At 44.7% G+C, this 17,040-nt stretch overlaps 2 protein-coding genes across 17 annotated transcripts in view; both read right to left on the bottom strand.

Annotated features, from left to right (window-relative positions):
- Nucleotides 1-8,840, bottom strand: part of BBS4 (Bardet-Biedl syndrome 4) — a 142,194-nt gene extending 133,354 nt beyond the window's left edge. For 3 of the 15 annotated variants that reach the window (XM_042851589.2, XM_042851594.2, XM_042851602.2), the window contains exons 1-2: nt 8,673-8,782; nt 669-761 (exon numbers count right to left, since the gene is read on the bottom strand). Coding sequence is in view for 2 of the 15 variants with exons in the window: in XM_065558568.1 (XP_065414640.1) it covers nt 8,673-8,702 (30 nt within the window). In the remaining 13 variants the exon portion in view is untranslated. Of the gene's footprint in view, nt 1-668; nt 762-1,157; nt 1,259-8,672 lie in introns of all 15 variants that reach the window. The other 12 variants (XM_065558563.1, XM_065558574.1, XM_065558566.1 and 9 more) reach the window with 9 other exon arrangements.
- A 4,512-nt stretch (nt 8,841-13,352) lies between these two features.
- ARIH1 (ariadne RBR E3 ubiquitin protein ligase 1) overlaps nt 13,353-17,040 on the bottom strand; it is a 137,104-nt gene continuing 133,416 nt past the window's right edge. For both annotated transcript variants that reach the window (XM_005280991.5, XM_065558561.1), the window contains exon 14: nt 13,353-16,517. In XM_005280991.5, coding sequence (XP_005281048.1) covers nt 16,433-16,517 — 85 coding nt within the window. In that variant the 3' untranslated portion in view covers nt 13,353-16,432. The remainder of the gene's footprint in view (nt 16,518-17,040) is intronic.

The following is a 17,040-nucleotide window of genomic DNA, read 5'->3' as shown; positions in this document are numbered from 1 at the left end:
GGGTGGGGCAGGGCCTCATGGAAGGAGTGGGGGTGGGGCTGGGGGCAGAGGAGGTGTCAAGCTCCCAGGGGAAAGAGGGGAAGTCTGCGCCTATGTTGCCAGATGGAGGATACATTCTTAGCATCCCTGGCCAGTTAGAGACATCCACTCCCACTGCTTTTGATGCAAAGCTAATTGTGAAATTGCTGAGCATTAGTGAAGATGAGATCTTTTCTACATTGATAGAATATACACTAGAATCATAGCAATGCACTGGAGCAGATTAAAGGCACACTTAGCCCAGACTTCTGCCTCTGACTATGCTAAACGGTAAATGCTTAAAAGAAATGCCAAAGCCCTGCACACAAGACAGTACACCAGGGGTCAGCAACCTTTCAGAAGTAGTGTGCCGAGTCATCATTTATTCACTCTAATGTAAGGTTTCACGTGCCAGTCAAGTCATACATTTTAACGTTTTTAGAAGGTCTCTTTCTACAAGTCTATAATATATAACTAAACTATTGTTGTATGTAAAGTAAATAAGGTTTTTAAAATGTTTAAGAAGCTTCATTTAAAATTAAATTAAAATGCAGAGCCCCCTGGACCGGTGGCCAGAACCCGGGCAGTGTGAGTGCCACTGAAAATCAGCTCGTGTGCCGCCTTCGGCACACGTGCCATAGGTTGCCTACCCCTGCAGTACACCAACGTTTGATTCCAAACACGTCAAAATCTCAAGCAGAAGAGTGCTGCTTGTAGCAGACCTGACAGATATTGTAGGTATCCTGTTGACAGCAAAGAGGAGAGAATTATTCATATAAAGATCACAAAAATCCTTTTGCTATTCTTACATCTGACTCTCACCCTGGAGCTAAGGCAGACACTTAGGAAGTGAAGGTAGGCATTGACAAACAGGAAACATCCTTTAGACACAAAAAGCATGACTGACTCAAAGTAGGTTTCTACAATCAAAACATTGAACAGATCTACTTCCTGTGTGCATCTAGGATCAGATCTGCCATTTTTAATAATCAAAGTTAGGTTTGATTGCTTTTTAACTCCTGCAAGCCAATACAACTGAGCTAGCTTCTATTTCATCTCCTGCATCACCAACAGTTAAGGTTAAGACCAGCTTTCTGTTTAAAGCTCGACTCTAAGTGCTCTAAAATCTGCCTGGTTACCTTGATTGCTGTGAAATTAGATGCGTTTCATAGGGTCTCAGGGTTCTGTCAGTGATCGAATTTTGGAACCATTTGATCAAGAGGTTCTCAAGATATAGCCCCTGGAAAAAAAATGCTTTTCTTAAAGTTGACACATTCTGACAATTTGAAGTGTTGTTGTAGCCATGTTGGTTCCAGGATGTTAAAGAAAAAGGTGGATGAGGTAATAACTTTTATTGGACCAACATCTGTTGGTGAGAGAGACAAGTTTTCCAGCTACACTGACCTCTTCTTCATTCTGGCAAGGTTTTTTGAATAGCCCTAGAAGAACAGCTGCCATAGGAATTAAACCAGGGCTGAGATCACGCACCCTTCCCTCAATACAGTGCCTGGCACCCACCAGCCTTTTGGTAGAAATCATATGCGTAATAGATCAGTGGTTTTCAAACTGTGGGTCATGATCCAGTACTGGGTCGCGGAATGTAAGGCACTGGGTCACAGCGGTTCTGGTCAGACCACCAACCGGGCCATTAAAAGTCCCGTTGGTGGTGCTGCCCGGCTAAGGCAGGCTAGTTCTTACCTGTTCTGACAGCGTGCTGTGCCCTGGAAAGGGCTAGCAGCAGGTTCAGCTCCTAGGCAGGGGGCGGTCCCTGTCCCGTGTGCTGCCCCGCCCTGAGCACCAGCTCCGCACTCCCATTGGCCAGGAATCGGCCAATGGGAGCTGGTGGGGGGGAGGCGGTGCCTGCAGGCGAGAGCCACACGGAGCCATTTGCATGCCTCCACCTAGGAGCTAGACCTGCTGCTGACCGCTTCTGGAGCGCAGCATGGTCAACGGTGCCAGGACAGGCGGGAAGCCTGGCTTAGCACCCCAACTGCACCTCTAACCGGGAGCCACCCTAGGTAAGCCCGCGCCCCAACTCCACGCCCCAATCTCCTGCCCCAGCCCTGAGCCCCCCCAAACCCGGAGCTCCTTCCTGCACCCCAAGCGCCTCATCCCCAGCCCCACCCCAGAGCCTCCACCCCCAGCCCAAAGCCCCCTCCCACACCCTGAACCCCTCATTCCCGGCCCCATCCCACAGCCCTCACCCCAACCCCCTGCCCCAACCCTGAGCCCCTCCCACACTCCAAACGCCTTGTCCCCAGCTCCGTAGGGTGACGGGCATCAATTTTCTTCAACTGGGTCGCCAGAAAAGTTTGAAAACCACTGTAATAGATTACACTGTGCAGACATGGACAGAAGAATTAACAGAATGTGTAGCCTTCAAAATTTCACATCACCTGGATAGCTCAAGAGATAAGCAGTAGTTCTTTAACTCTAACCCACACAGCCAGTGTCAGTTTGAGCCCAATCTTGGGCAGAAATCTGGACATGGTCTCAGGGCATATTGCTTAAAATCTGTGCATCAGTGTTTGGAGTTTTTTTGGGGGGGCAGGGAATGGGTGGGAAATGTAATAAAGTATTCTTGTAAAATAAAATTAGATGCGCAAATGCTTGTTTCCAGTGAAGGACATTTTAGGGGGAAGAGGAGTGAGAGGGGTTTGGGGCTGCATCGAGGGGAGAGGGATAAATAAATAGGGATGGGAGGTAAGAGGGATGGAGAGGTTCAGAGGAGGGAGGGACACTGGGAAGGGAGACTGGGGGAGAATAGATGCAAGGGTGCCTGTCACCCCACATTCTCCCCTGGTATAAGTGTTCCAGGATATGGGGGCTCCCCTGTCCCTCTAGGGGGATCTCAACCCCTACATCCCTTTCTCCGCCCCCTCATCCCCACTCATGTGAGCTGGTCTTGCTTCTCTGGTAGTGTCTGAGCTGCTCTCCCTGCAGTGGAATGCTTCTTCCACAGCAACTGGCAGTAGCTAGGTCAATGGCAGAATTCTTCCATTGACCTAGCCATGTCTACACCAGGGGTCAGGTTCATTTAACTATGATGCTCAGAGGAGTGAAGTTTTCACACTCCTGTTAACTGTAGCTATGTCAACCTAACTTGTAAGTGTAGACCAGGCCTCAATCTAGGACAAATTTTTGCCACTTACAACACTGGAGATTGTGGCAGCTCTTTTGTAAATCTCCCTTTGGCATCCCAGTGCCTAGCTGTGAACATTTTATATGATCACATCTGTCTTGGGATGGCAGGTCTACAAATTGTTAATCATACACTCAGGAAAGAGTTAAACAGAAGTATGGATATAAAAATAGAAAAACTCCCTCTCTCTCTCTCTAAATTGACTAGCAACTCCTTTCACTTCCACAGTTCAGACTTTCAGTAATGCAAAAAATCCAAACACCAGTCTTTCCTATTAGGCATTTTCTTATAGATTCACAAAGGTGGGTGAAGAAAGTTGTCTACTGTGCCGTGTCCTGCCACTTCCCAGGGCCCTGTACAAGATCATTCCCTACAGTACATTTTCTACTGGTTTGGGGAGTCTAGGCTTACAATGTCTGAATCTCACGTTTATGTTTCATGTTACTATCCCCCCAGATTATGTCACAGCACAGAACTAGCCACACCACACAATGTTATCCAATTCCATCCAAGATTGCTACATCTCTAGACTTCAGCACACTTGTTGGAAGTGCTGAATCCATTTAGACTGGAGTATGGCCATTCTTCTCTTTTACACTGGAAGCAACTCAGTGGAGAACAAGCAACATTGCTGAAGCTCCGTGTCCCCGGTGAGATGATAAAAACTCAGAGCTCCCATGATGCAGCGTGCTTGTCAGGTGCTATTAAAAGACCTTCTCCACCTCCATGGTGGACAGATTCTACCTTCGGGAAAGTCTTAGATTCAGTGAGGAAACTAATTATGGTGATTAAATTTCTGTTGTAATCAGTTCATAAATCTCTTTCAGGTCTCCAAAGATTAAAACATAAGCTGATTATACTGAGAGCAGAGGGTGACAGAGTTAGACTACCTGTCGGGTGTCAAGGCAAAGGAAAACTCTCCAGATGAAGAATACCCTTGCCCCTGTTGAAACCTAGAGTACGATTGAATGTCTATTACATTGTAAATATTACTGTCCACAAAAGTAGCACAAAGAAAAGAAAATCTGGGGGACATTTAAGTAAAGAACATATGGGACAACAGATCTAGCACAAGCAGTGAAGTGACACATTTAAGTTTTGATGCTGCTTTGTGATAAGCATTGTACTTTTCATAGATCAAAGTGTTAGTAGTTTCAGACTGTAAGGCCAAACTGAAAAATTCTTAACGACATGCTCAAGTGATTTAAATAAAACTAGGTCACACACTGGCTCTCAGAGCATAATCCTTTTACCAGGTATGTCATGCCAAGCTGAAACACAGCAATTAAACGATTAAAGACTCAAAATTAAATTGATTTTCATCTGAAAATCAATCTTGGAATGAATTCACTGAGAGCCCAGTTACTAGTCAAACTCTGCAGCTGTGGGTACCAAAATGTCTATAACATTTAACATCAGTGGTTCACTCCACCTCTGAAAGGAAGTAGGGATGGATGCCCTCCTTACGAACCCACTGCTAGAGCAAAGTACTACTCTATTGAGCAATACCTTACTCAACCAATATCCTCCAAGAGTATTCAGAACTTGCTCATTTTAGTGACTACATTTTATTTATAATAACCTGGCAGAACCCTGAGTGAGCAAGCTGGATTCTGTTCTAAATCACTCATCATTAACAGAATTGTTAATTGACTTCACAAATATATAGGGCTGGAAAGGATCTCAAGAAGTTATTTAATCCAGAACCCCTTGATCTGAGGCAGAACCAAGTAATCCTAGATCATCACTGACAGATGTCTGTTTAACCTATTCTTGAAAACCTCCAGTGACAGGGATTCCACAACCTCCCTACATGACCTGTTCCAGTGCTTACCACTACTTATAGCTAGAAAGTTTTTCCTAATACCTAACCTAAATCTCCCTTGCTGCAAACTAAGCCGATTACTTCTTGTCCTACCCTCGGTGGACATGGAGAACATCTGATCACAGTCCTCTTTCAAACAACCTTTCACATATTTGAAGATTGTTATGTGCCCCCTACCCCCCTAGTGAAAGTGTTTTCTAATATCCAACCTAGACCTCCCCAACAGCAACTTAAGACCATTGCTTCTTGTTCTGTCATCTGCAACCACTGAGAACAGCCGAGCTCCATCCTCTTTGGAACCCCCCTTTCAGGTAGTTGAAGGCTGCTATCAAATCCCCCCTCACTATTTTCTTCTGCTGACTAAATAAGCCCAGTTCCCTCAGCCTCTCCTCGTAAGTCATGTGCCCCCAGTCCTCTGATCATTTTCATTGCCCTTCACTGGACTCTTTCCAATTTGTCCACATCCTTTCTGTAGTGGGGGGCCCAAATCTGAATGCAATACTCCAGATGTGGCCTCACCAGTGCCGAATAGAGGGGAATAATCACTTCCCTCGATCTGCTGGCAACATTCCTACTAATGCAGTCCAATATACCGTTAGCCTTCTTGGCAACAAGGGCACACTGCTGACTCATATCCAGCTTCTCATCCACTGTAATCCCCAGGTCCTTTTCTGCAGAACTGCTGCTTAGTCAGTCGGTCCCCAGGCTGTAGCGATGCATGGGATTCTTCCGTCTTAAGCACAGGACTCTGCACTTGTCCTTGCTGAACCTCATCAGATTTCTTTTGGCCCAATCCTCCAATTTGTCTAGGTCACTCTGGACCCTATCCCTACCCTCCAGCATATCTACCTCTCCCCCCAGCTTATTGTCATCCATGAACTTGCTGAGGGTACAAAACTATCCCATCATCCAGATCATTAATAAAACCAACGAGGAGTCCGGTGGCACCTTAAAGACTAACAGATTTATTTGGGCATAAGCTTTCATGGGTAAAACCCACTTCTTCAGATGCATGGAGTGAAAATTACAGATACAGGCATAAATATATATTGGCACATGAAGAAAAGGGAGTTACCTTACAAGTCTCGCTCTGTCAATCTAAGAACATCAGAATGGCCGTACTGGGTCAGACCAAAGGTTCATCCAGCCCAGTATCCTATCGACAGCAGCCAATGCCAGGTGCCCCAGAGGGAGTGAACCTAACAGGTAATGATCAAATGATCTCTTTCCTGCCATCCATCTCCATCCTCTGACAAACAGAGGCTAGGGACACCATTCCTTACCCATCCTGGCTAATAGCCATTAATGGATTTAACCTCCATGAATTGATCTAGTTCTCTTTTAAACCCTGTTATAGTCCTAGCCTTCACAACCTCCTCAGGCAAGGAGTTCCACAGGTTGACTGTGCACTATGTGAAGAACTTCCTTTTGTTTGTTTTAAACCTGCTCCCCATTAATTTCATTTGGTGGCCCCTAGTTCTTATATTATGGGAACAAGTAAATAACTTTTCCTTATTCACTTTCTCCACAACACTCATGATTTTATATACCTCTATCATATCCCCCCTTAGTCTCCTCTTTTCCAAGCTGAAAAGTCCTAGCCTCTTTAATCTCTCCTCATATGGGACCCGTTCCAAACCCCTAATCATTTTAGTTGCCCTTCTCTGAACCTTTTCTAATGCCAGTATATCTTTTTTGAGATGAGGAGACCACATCTGTATGCAGTATTCAAGATGGGGCATACCATGGATTTATATAATAGCAATACGATATTCTCCATCTCTTTTTTAATGATTCCTAATATCCTGTTTGCTTTTTTGACTGCCGCTGCACATTGCATGGATGTCTTCAGAGAACTATCCACGATGACTCCAAGATCTCTTTCCTGATTAGTTGTAGCTAAATTAGCCCCCCATCATATTATATGTATAGTTGGGGTTATTTTTTCCAATGTGCATTACTTTACATTTATTCACATTAAATTTAATTTGCCATTTTGTTGCCCAATCACTTAGTTTTGTGAGATCTTTTTGAAGTTCTTCACAGTCTGCTTTAGTCTTTAACTATCTTGAGCAGTTTAGTATCATCTGCAAACTTTGCCACCCCGCTGTTTACCCCTTTCTCCAGATCATTTATGAATAAATTGAATTGGATTGGTCCTAGGACTGACCCTTGGGGAACACCACTAGTTACCTCCCTCCAGTCTGAAAATTTACCGTTTATTACTACCCTTTGTTCCCTGTCTTTTAACCAGTTCTCAATCCATAAGAGGATCTTCTCTCTTATTGCATGACAACTTACATAAATTAAGAGCCTTTGGTGTGGGACCTTGTCAAAGGCTTTCTGAAAATCTAAGTACACTGTGCCCACTGGATCCCCCTTGTCCAAATGTTTGTTGACCCCTTCAAAGAACTCTAATAGATTAGTAAGACATGATTTCCCTTTACAGAAACCATGTTGACTTTTGCCCAACAAGTTATGTTCTTCTATGTGTCTGACAATTTTATTTTTTACTATTGTTTCAAATAATTTGCCTGGTACTGTCATTAGACCTACCGGTCTGTAATTGCCAGGATCACCTCTAGAGCCCTTTTTAAATATTGGTGTGACATTAGCTATCTTCTAGTCATTGGGTACAGAAGCCAATTTAAAGGACAGGTTACAAACCATAGTTAATAGTTCCGCAATTTCACAGTTGAGCTCTTTCAGAACTATTGGGTGAATGCCATCTGGTCCCGGCGACTTGTTACTGTTAAGTTTATCAATTAATTCCAAAACCTCCTCTAGAGATACTTCAATATGTGACAATTCCTCAGATTTGTCACCTACAAAGGAGGCTCAGGTTTGGGAATCTCCCTAACATCCTCAGCCGTGAAGACTGAAGCAAAGAATTCAGTTAGTTTCCCTGCAATGACTTTATCATCTTTAAGTGCTCCTTTTGTACCTAAGGTAACTAGCTGATTGCCCTGCTTTCTCAGTATGAATCAGGAGGCACCCTCTGTTGCACCCTCCTCGTATTTCCGCCCAGTATCCCATTTACCTCAAGGCTTAGGTCACCCTCCCCATCAGAGCAATAGTGCACCTGGGCCCTTTTCAGCACTGGGTTAGGAAATCATCTAAATAAGGTGGTGGGAGAATGCCAGAGCCCCCTGTCTCCAGCAGAGCTTACACCAGCATTAGTACTGGTGCAGCTGCCCTGTTGTTGCATCACAGGTACTAATGTTGCATCTGCACCCATCCCACTCCCCAGCATTCCCAGAGAGATCCACCCCGACCCCCCTTGTAAGGATCCCTCATTTTGCGCCTCCCACCCCTTGGGCTGGCTCCTCCGTAAGTGCATCAAGACACTTAGATTGGTACGAAGTCTAATTTCCAGGCGCAGCCAGGCCGAGCGGGACCCTACGATGGCTAACGCCGCGGGCGGGGGGGGAGCCTCCTTACAGACGAGATTTGACCTGGTCTTTTCAGCCCCGCGCCCGCTGAGCGCCGAAGGCCCGTGCACAGCAGCGCCCCGGGAATCAAGGCCTCTGCCGCCGGAGCGGGGCTAATGGGACTTCGGGGCTCTGCGGAGAGCTGGGTGCAGGGCCGCGCCTCAGGGAGCTCGCATGGGGACGGGGCAGAGGAAAGAGGGCCTCGGCAGCAGGGTCCCAGCAAGGAAGGGGGTTCCTGAGGGTCCCCGCCCCTCACCAGCTCGGCTCCAAGTCTCGGCTCCGCCATCGCTCTACTGCCAGGTCTCGCTTATCGGAAGTTGTCCGTTATCAAGGTTACCAGCTGACACGGAAGAGCTTAGAGGAGGAGCCATAGAGAGGAACAAACCGCAAGAAGGCGCCCCAGAGGAAGCCCCGCCCCCCTCCCGGAGGGCGCGTCTCTCCGCCTCAGGCCGGGGAGCCCCGCCCCTACCCACACTGGCCTCTGGTGGCGGGGCCGGCGCCGGCTGGGGCCTCCCCGCTGTGTCAAGTTAATCGCTGAGCCACCCCTGGGCGCTGCCCAGGCAACGGTCCCCTGCTGGGTGCTGCGCCCGATGCTCGGCCCGGCTGGCTGGGAGCCGCCACCAGCCGTCAGAGCTCGCGGGCACTAGGGGGTCGGTGACGACAATGGGCCCAGCTCAGTGCTGCCGAGCGCTCACGAGCTCGGAGCCTGTCCTGAGAGCGCGGGAGCCAGTGGGGAATCCCCGGCTTGGCGGGGTGGGGTGAAATGAATCCGGAGCTGGTTGGGGGAGGAATCTCCGGGAGTGGGTAGCGGAAGCGAGCTGAGGACTTTGCTCAGCTATCTCTCCCAGGGGAAATGGCTGGGTAGAGGGCACAGGGCCCTGACTGTGAGTAGGCTAGGACAGAGGGGAGGGCGGCCGTAGGAGCAGGTCTGGCAGTCGTTATCAGTTTTCACTTCCAGTTCACTGCAGGGTTGATTATTCCTGTGTAGGTTTCAGAGTAGCAGCAGTGTTAGTCTGTATCTGCAAAAAGAACAGGAGTACTTCCAAAGAAGTGGGCTGTAGCCCACGAAAGCTTATGCTCAAATAAATTTGTTAGTCTCTAAGGTGCCACAAGTACTCCTGTTCTTATTCCTGTGTTGTTTGTCCCATAAAGCTTAGGTCAGTGCTTTCCTGCTGTTTGCATTCAGCAGGGTGTAAGGCAGGGGTAGGCAACCTATGGCACGTGTGCCAAAGGCGGCACGCAAACGGATTTTCAGTGGCACTCGCGCTACCAGTCCGGGGTCCTCTGCATTTTAATTTAATTTTAAATGAAGCTTCTTAAACATTTTAAAAACCTTATTTACTTTACATACAACAATAGTTAGTTATATATTAATGGCTTATAGAAAGAGACCTTCTAAAAACATTAAAACGTATGACTGGCACACGAAACCTTAAATTAGAGTGAATAAATGAAGACGCTGCACCCCACTTCTGAAAGGTGCTGACACCTGGTGTAAGGGCTAAAGCCCCAGAGCACATAGGCAGCACTTCTAGCCCACTAATTTGAATGCAGGTGAGGGGGCCTAGAGCCCTCTGAGGATCTGGGTCTACTGTGTTTTGTCTGAGCTAGTGGAGGCTCCATTATTTAGAATAGCAGCAAAACGATTGGGTAGGGCAACCGAATGTAAAATACTCTAGTCAATGGGTGATCCTACGGCAATGGTAACACCTGCATGAACTTAAACCAAAGCGGATAACAGTAAAAGCTTGAATTATTCTACCCTCTGAGGACCCACTTCCAATAATGATGATACAAAAATTTCCATGAACTTCAGGGAATGCAGGATCAGCTCAGTATACTCTATGGAGCCAAATCATTGGTTAGAATTAAGGCTAGAGTAGTAATTTTCCTTGCTTCTGACTTTGCACATGAGCAAGTCTGAATAAAGAACATAAAAGAACGAATTAAAACCGAATCTTTATACTTAAACTGAGTAAACTTTATTCCATATTATTCAGGGGGAGGGATCGCTCAGTGGTTTGAGCATTAGCCTGCTAACCCCAGGGTTGTAAGTTTGATCCTTGAGGGGGCCATTTAGGGAACTGGGGTAAAAATGTGTCTGGGGATTGGTCCTACTTTGAGCAGGGGGTTAGACTAGATGACCTCCTGAGGTCCCTTCCAACCCTAATATGCTATGATTCTAAACTGAACAGCATAGACAGAACTCAGTCACTTCACGTGAGGCCTGATCCTTAAAAATTAGCTTGACCTAGCTATGTTATTCCAGGTTATGAAAAATGTATAGTTATGTGGACCTAACTGCTGCTATGGAGACAGTTGACAGAAGAATTCTTTCCCCCACCTAGCTACCACATCTTGAAGAAATTGATTAACTGCATCTACACACAGAAAAAACCCTTCCCTCGATGTAGGAGGTGTCTATACTACTGTGCCGTTGTAGTAGCTGTAGCTTAGAAATGCCCAAACTCTACAATTAAACAGTAGGAAGACTAAGTTTGTATACAGTTTAAAACCGCCTGTAGGAGCCATGTGTATCCTATAGCTTGCAGGTACTAGTTAGAAGAAAACACCTACAAACCCCTGGCAGAAATGGCTGTGAAAGTCTTAACGCCTCAGCTATCGCTGTCTTTCTATTCACAGAACTGGATAACAGCTCTGGGAAGAAAAGGTAGCATTGCCATGGAAACTGCAGGCACCAGCTGAGTTAGAATCTCTTGCCAAGATCAGCTGCTGGCTCATAGGAAAATGCCTCTCTTTACCTAGCACCCACCATGCTGTTAGAATTTAAGGGAGGAAAGTTTACAAAAAATACTGAAGCAGCTGAAAGAAATGAGCTTTTAGTAAAGCTACCCTATGTTTCCTTCAAGGAGGCTAGTTACCTGGCACACCAGCAATCCCAAGGTGGCTGAAGGCACATATCTTAAACAAAGTGGAAAGAGTACCAATACCTGGTACAATCAGCCATGAGTTATAGGCAAGCTATATAGTAAGTTATTGCTTATGTATGAAGTATGGCTGCTTTTCACACTCACCAATAAAACCATCCAGAACAGTAAGAAACAGAAAGCACTAACAATATGCAAGTTTGGAAAGGCTATAGCATAATACAAGGAAATTTATTGTTCTGCTCTGAAAAGTGGCTATGTGAAAATGGCACCTTCCTTACCAGTCATTGATTTAATGACTTTTAAAATCCCTCCTCCCACACCCTTTTTAGGTCTGTGTGGCCACCTTGGCAAGGCACTGAGCCCCCTCAACAACCCTAAAAGTGGCTGGATTCTAGTTCTGTTTATGCTTTTAGAATAGCTTACCAAGTTTCAACTACAGGCCCAAAGTCTGGCCTCAGTTACATTGCATAATGCCTCTGAAAGCAATAGGCTCAATTGGCTGCACGATATGCAGTGACCTGAACAACCTCTTGTGGGTGGTGATGTATTAGAAGATAAACCATCTTGACTCATACATCCCCGATCTGGGATTGCTCAGCTAACAATTGGAAAATCTTTTCACTTATAAAACGAGCAAGTTCAAGCTGGTATCAGACACAAACCTAGAACCCCATAAGGGCACGCAGTCATTAAGGGCCAGATGGTCAAAAGGTATTCAGCACCTAACTCCTATTGAAATTCATTCAGGCATGTAAATACCTTTGAGAATCCAGGCCTAATTAGAAAGAGTGGCTAGTCAAACATTAAACTAGATAAGTGGCAGTATAGACAACTGAAAACATGCTTGTCATTTCTTGTCAAAGGTTCCTTCGGACAAGACTTGGATTGAGACAAAATTGAAGGTGATTAAAACCAAAAACCCACAGTGAGTGGGGTCAAGTTGGCTAACTAGTGATACTCTAGTAGTGTTAAAAGCTAAGTGGCCCCAGCAAGCTTGTTTAAATGGCTTGTGTATTCTTATCGTATGATTTACCTTGGGAGAGAAGGGTTCACATGATCTGGCACCTAGGGCAGTGATTCCATTGTTCTCCTTTTGGAGCTTACAGAAGGTGGGTCTTTTAGACAGAGAACGGTATATCACAGAAGCACAAAGGGAATTTTTGCGGTTTTCAACCAACTAGGGACACAGGATTTTTAAATTCTGAAGTTATGACATTTAACATTCAATTTTTTTCAATTTCAAACATTTTTGAAAAAAGGGCTAATTACCACATCCCAAAGTTTTCGTTGCTCTAAGCTCTTATAAAAGAATTAATCCCATTCCCCCATCTAATTGTATGTCTTCCTTTGAACTCAGAAGTCATTACACTATTTCCCCTACCCCAAGTAAAGTAGTGACAAATGAAAAATCAGTGTCAGTTCATAAGAGGGGAGGAAGATACCCAGACACTGATATTTTGTGTAAATACAAGAACTCCAGCTTTGGATGCAGAGGCTAAACAGCATTATTATTGAAATCTGCAGCATGAATGCCTTGGCTCTTTGCAGCCAGATGTCAAACATTAGTCATCAGGAAGGCTAATCAACTGCAAGCTTCTCCACTGCTGATAGACTACTGGAGGCTATAAAGGCCCATTTCTAGAATGACAGTGCAATTTGTCCCTGTTTGCTCCAACTGTGGGAGGTAGCCACCCAGCTCTGACTCACACATCCCTCTTTCCCCACGAGACCGGCACAACTGCTTTTATGGGCTGCCACCATCTCTGTCACTGTTAGTGCTTGGCAGTGCGTTTATAATATATGGATGTTAAGAAACTTCATTGTCCTGGACAACTCAGCCATGGGTCTGACATCAGAATCTGAGTGGACACTTTAATAAGAAAAATCCAGATACATATATACTATGATGTCAAAATCACTATTTTAGATAGAAGTGTGTCATTCAGTAGACAAACTATGAATAGGTCACCCTACCTACAACACCACTCAAGGTACCTTCAGGGCACCTGAGGAATTTATGACAAACACAAAAATGACTAATGAAATAACAAAATAAAAGTTTATTAGCATTAGGAATGCTCTCTCTCCCTCTGTAACCTTAACATGGAACAGTCCAGCAGTTACAATGAAATTGCCTAAGAAGAGTTATTTCCACAGCATGAGGTGCTCTCTCTATGGAAAATAGGAGGTTAAGAGTCCTGGATCAATCAACCCACCAATCTGATTGTCTCACCATCCCTAAGTGCTTAATAGGGCCCTGTCAGCTGAAAGCTCAGTTAAGACAGAGTGTGTGTGTGTGTGTGTGTGTGTGTGTGTGTTTTGTGGAGGTGGCTCTACATCACTCTTAACTTCTAATACAGCAGTTGTACTAAAACTTAATTAAAAACAGTCATTGACCCAGATAGTATAGAAAACACCAGAGCAGCAGTGAGTTACAGGGGATTTAGGGTTCTGAAGTCAAGCTAATAGTGTTGCTATTCTGCTTTTTGGTGGTAGGACCCGGTCATAAAGTTAGCCCAGTGTACGTTATTGAGGCCCATTCACTATTTTGCGTATTGCTGCTGTCAAGCATCCAGTCCATACATTCTAACTGCAAATATTTGCCCTTAAAAGAAGGAAAGGGCCTGCCAGCTGATGTGAATGATCAAACAGTCTCAGACTAGGCAAGGGACTCTGCCCAGCCCGCATTACTGAAAAAGGTAATTTTCAATAAATATGGAGAATTAGAGTATTGAAAACTGTGATAAAGGGTCAGCAAGTAAGTGAATAGTGACAGCCTATGCAGAACTTAAACACTACATGGGAGATGGTGGTTTTAAGCAGTTGTCTTAAATGAGGTCTACAGAGATCAAGATTTAAGAACACAATATATCCCTTAATCTTTAGGAGCTGAAGTTCCTATGTGTACATTGGGTTTCAATTCTCAGATGATGGGACAGTAAGCAAATAGGGTAAAACCTGACCACAGGAAATTTAAACAGCTGAGGAACATTTCATTTCAGGGGACTCCCATCCACCCACAAAGCACAGCTAGATGTGCCCCTCAGTTGACTCCAGGGGGAGATGCTATTTTAGGAAGCATTTTGATTTACATTTTTAACCTGAAATATACATTTTGGGCCTGATGTTTTCAAGAGCCAATCAGTAAAATTTGGGTGGTAGAGAGCTGCAAGGATAGAGCAGTTTTAATGAGAAGTGAGACCAGATATCCTTTAGTGATGTCCACATTGTGGTGTGCCCAGCCTGTCAGAACAGAGCTCTTCACTGTATACACAGAGATACACCCTCGGATTAATTTCCCTCACAGCCTTCTAAAGAAAAGTGCACAGGACACAAGTTGTGAGGGTGCATGTGGTCATTCTGCTCCAGTGCAATTCTGCAAGGGGGGTTGAGATAAACAAGCCCTTTCAGCAGAAGCTGATGCACAGCAAGAGTGGAATTCCAAAGCTAACCTTCTGTAGGTGTCAGCATTTAGCAGCATCCCCTCCAGGTGCAAGAGAGCTGAAGGAAATGGCTAAGACCACCTCAGCAGAAACAGGTGTTTCATATTAGGGACCTCTGTAGACTGCCTCAGCTACCCCTCTTTATTCCTTCCCCCTTAACTTGGTAGGTTATCAGCAAGCTTTTAGGACACTGGCCTGGTGAAAAATACCACAGAAGGGATTCCTATACAGAAGTAAATTTAATAAAACCACCACCAATTGTGTACTTTAACATAGCTCTTGTTACAGAAATAATAAAAATGGACTCAGTAGCTAAAACTCATTAGTTCTTACCCCCTTTTAATTGAAAAAAATATCCCAATGATTTCAATTGCTACTGCGCTAGATGGAGTGTTTAATACTTGCCAGGACAGTTTGCCCAATAACTGAGCCCAAAACAAACAAAGACAATTCCACCATCTTCCTTTTCAACGTCACGATTTGTAATAATGTAAGTGAAACTTAAAAACAGCAAGGAATGTTCCATTTGATAGCTAAAGGGGGAGGGAGAGGAGATCCACAGTTGAATTCTTTCAATGCTCTTTGAGAAGTGGTGTAAGAGAGAATCCTCCTTTTCCTCCATCAAAAGAAAAATTCCTAACACACACTTCCTATAGATTTGAACATCAGCCAGGTTCAGAGCGCATGTCCTGGGTGCATGGGAATGGCTTGATTGTGGTGACATTCTGGGTGAAAAAGACAAAGCATCCTGCATCACAACATACATTCATCTCTAATGAAACGCACACCAAGTTAATCAGTTTGCGTTAGGAGCTGGAAATTTGAAGGGGTGGTTCCGTTGCCAGCAATGGACACACAAACCATGGAGGCCAGGGAATCAAAGATGCAGGAAGAGGAGAAATTCAACTTCTCAGGTAAAAACCTGCAAAAGAGTCACTACACCAGCACACACTTCACCCACCCCAATCCCAGGGCTTAAAAAAAGCAAACAAAGAAAATGCACAGCAAATAGACATAATCTTGAAGATTTTTAAAGAATAAATATTTTTTGTAATTAAACATTATGCAAACACGTGCCACGCTTGCTCTTTGTCCATGCATATGCGCTATATACAATTTTGAAAAATACTGTGTTGTCCTCTTTTTGTTTTAAAAGTCATATACAAAGTTTTTTCCTTGCTGTGTACCCCCCTCCTCCCTTCCCCAAGAATCATCTTTACAATGAGCCAATCAACATTCATTCATGAACTTGGGTGTATGAGAGGAGGAGGGAGAGGGAGAACCCCTTACCAAAGTACATCAAAATGGCTGGTTTGGACATGAAAAGCGGTGTCAAGAAACTGGTTTAAATTTCATCTGTACTACACACAGGAAAAAAAGAAAAGAAAAAAAAAGGAGTCGGCTTGGAGAATGAAGCTACGTTACAAGTTAAAGTTGGAGGGTTTTTTTAGTGCGTCCGTCACACTCTTATTGGCCGCCTAGAATACTGTTGTACAATGGTTTATCTACCTTTTTTATTACAATATAATTTACTTAAATTTTCTGTTAGAAAAACAGAATCCCGGTACTACAGACCCAGCGGTGTAATAGGCGTAGTGCCTCTTTTTGTGTGTGTTTTGTTTTAATTGCATGAGCACTCTAGATGGTAAAGTTTTCAGAGTTCATTTTATGCAGGGCTAGTCTCAGTCCTCAATGTACTCCCACAGGTCCTTCTCATAGCCTTCATGCACATGCTGCAACAAAACCCTTCGTCGACTCTCGCAGTATCTGCAGCAAAGGGGGAAAGCACATTGAGATGCTGGTTAGGAATTGCATGTATGCTGTTCTAGCCACTATACACAAGTGACTGTCATGCTTTGACATGGTTTGACAAGTCCTGGGAGTCAATCAAGAGGTCTGTGAGGTACACATCATAAACATGCGTAATATAGTGCTTTGATCTGCAGAGAAGGAAGTCATTTGTAAAGCTAGCTCAGCATTATCCCTATTTTACAAGCTGAAAGATGGACACATGGAGGGGTTGTGGCATACCTACAACACAGCACAGGTTAGTGGCAGAGCTGGAAACAGAAACCAAGTTCTGCTGACTCTCAGCCTCGTGCCCTAGCCACTGGGCCACGTTACGATGACAGACGAGAAAAGCCAATATAACACAAACGGACTGGGTCCAATTTTGTTCACTTCCAAAATAGTAAAGATGGAAGCAATAAAGACAAAGCAATGGCTGGTTAGCCCAGCTGGACCAAGGATTTGCCCTAGGAATCACACCACCGCATGTGCCTGAAAAGTT

The sequence above is a fragment of the Chrysemys picta genome, chromosome 10, assembly GCF_011386835.1.
Source record: "Chrysemys picta bellii isolate R12L10 chromosome 10, ASM1138683v2, whole genome shotgun sequence".
Taxonomy (NCBI): domain Eukaryota; kingdom Metazoa; phylum Chordata; order Testudines; family Emydidae; genus Chrysemys; species Chrysemys picta.
The sequence above is the reverse complement of the archived record's forward strand: the minus strand, read 5'-3'. Positions and strand labels throughout refer to the sequence as shown.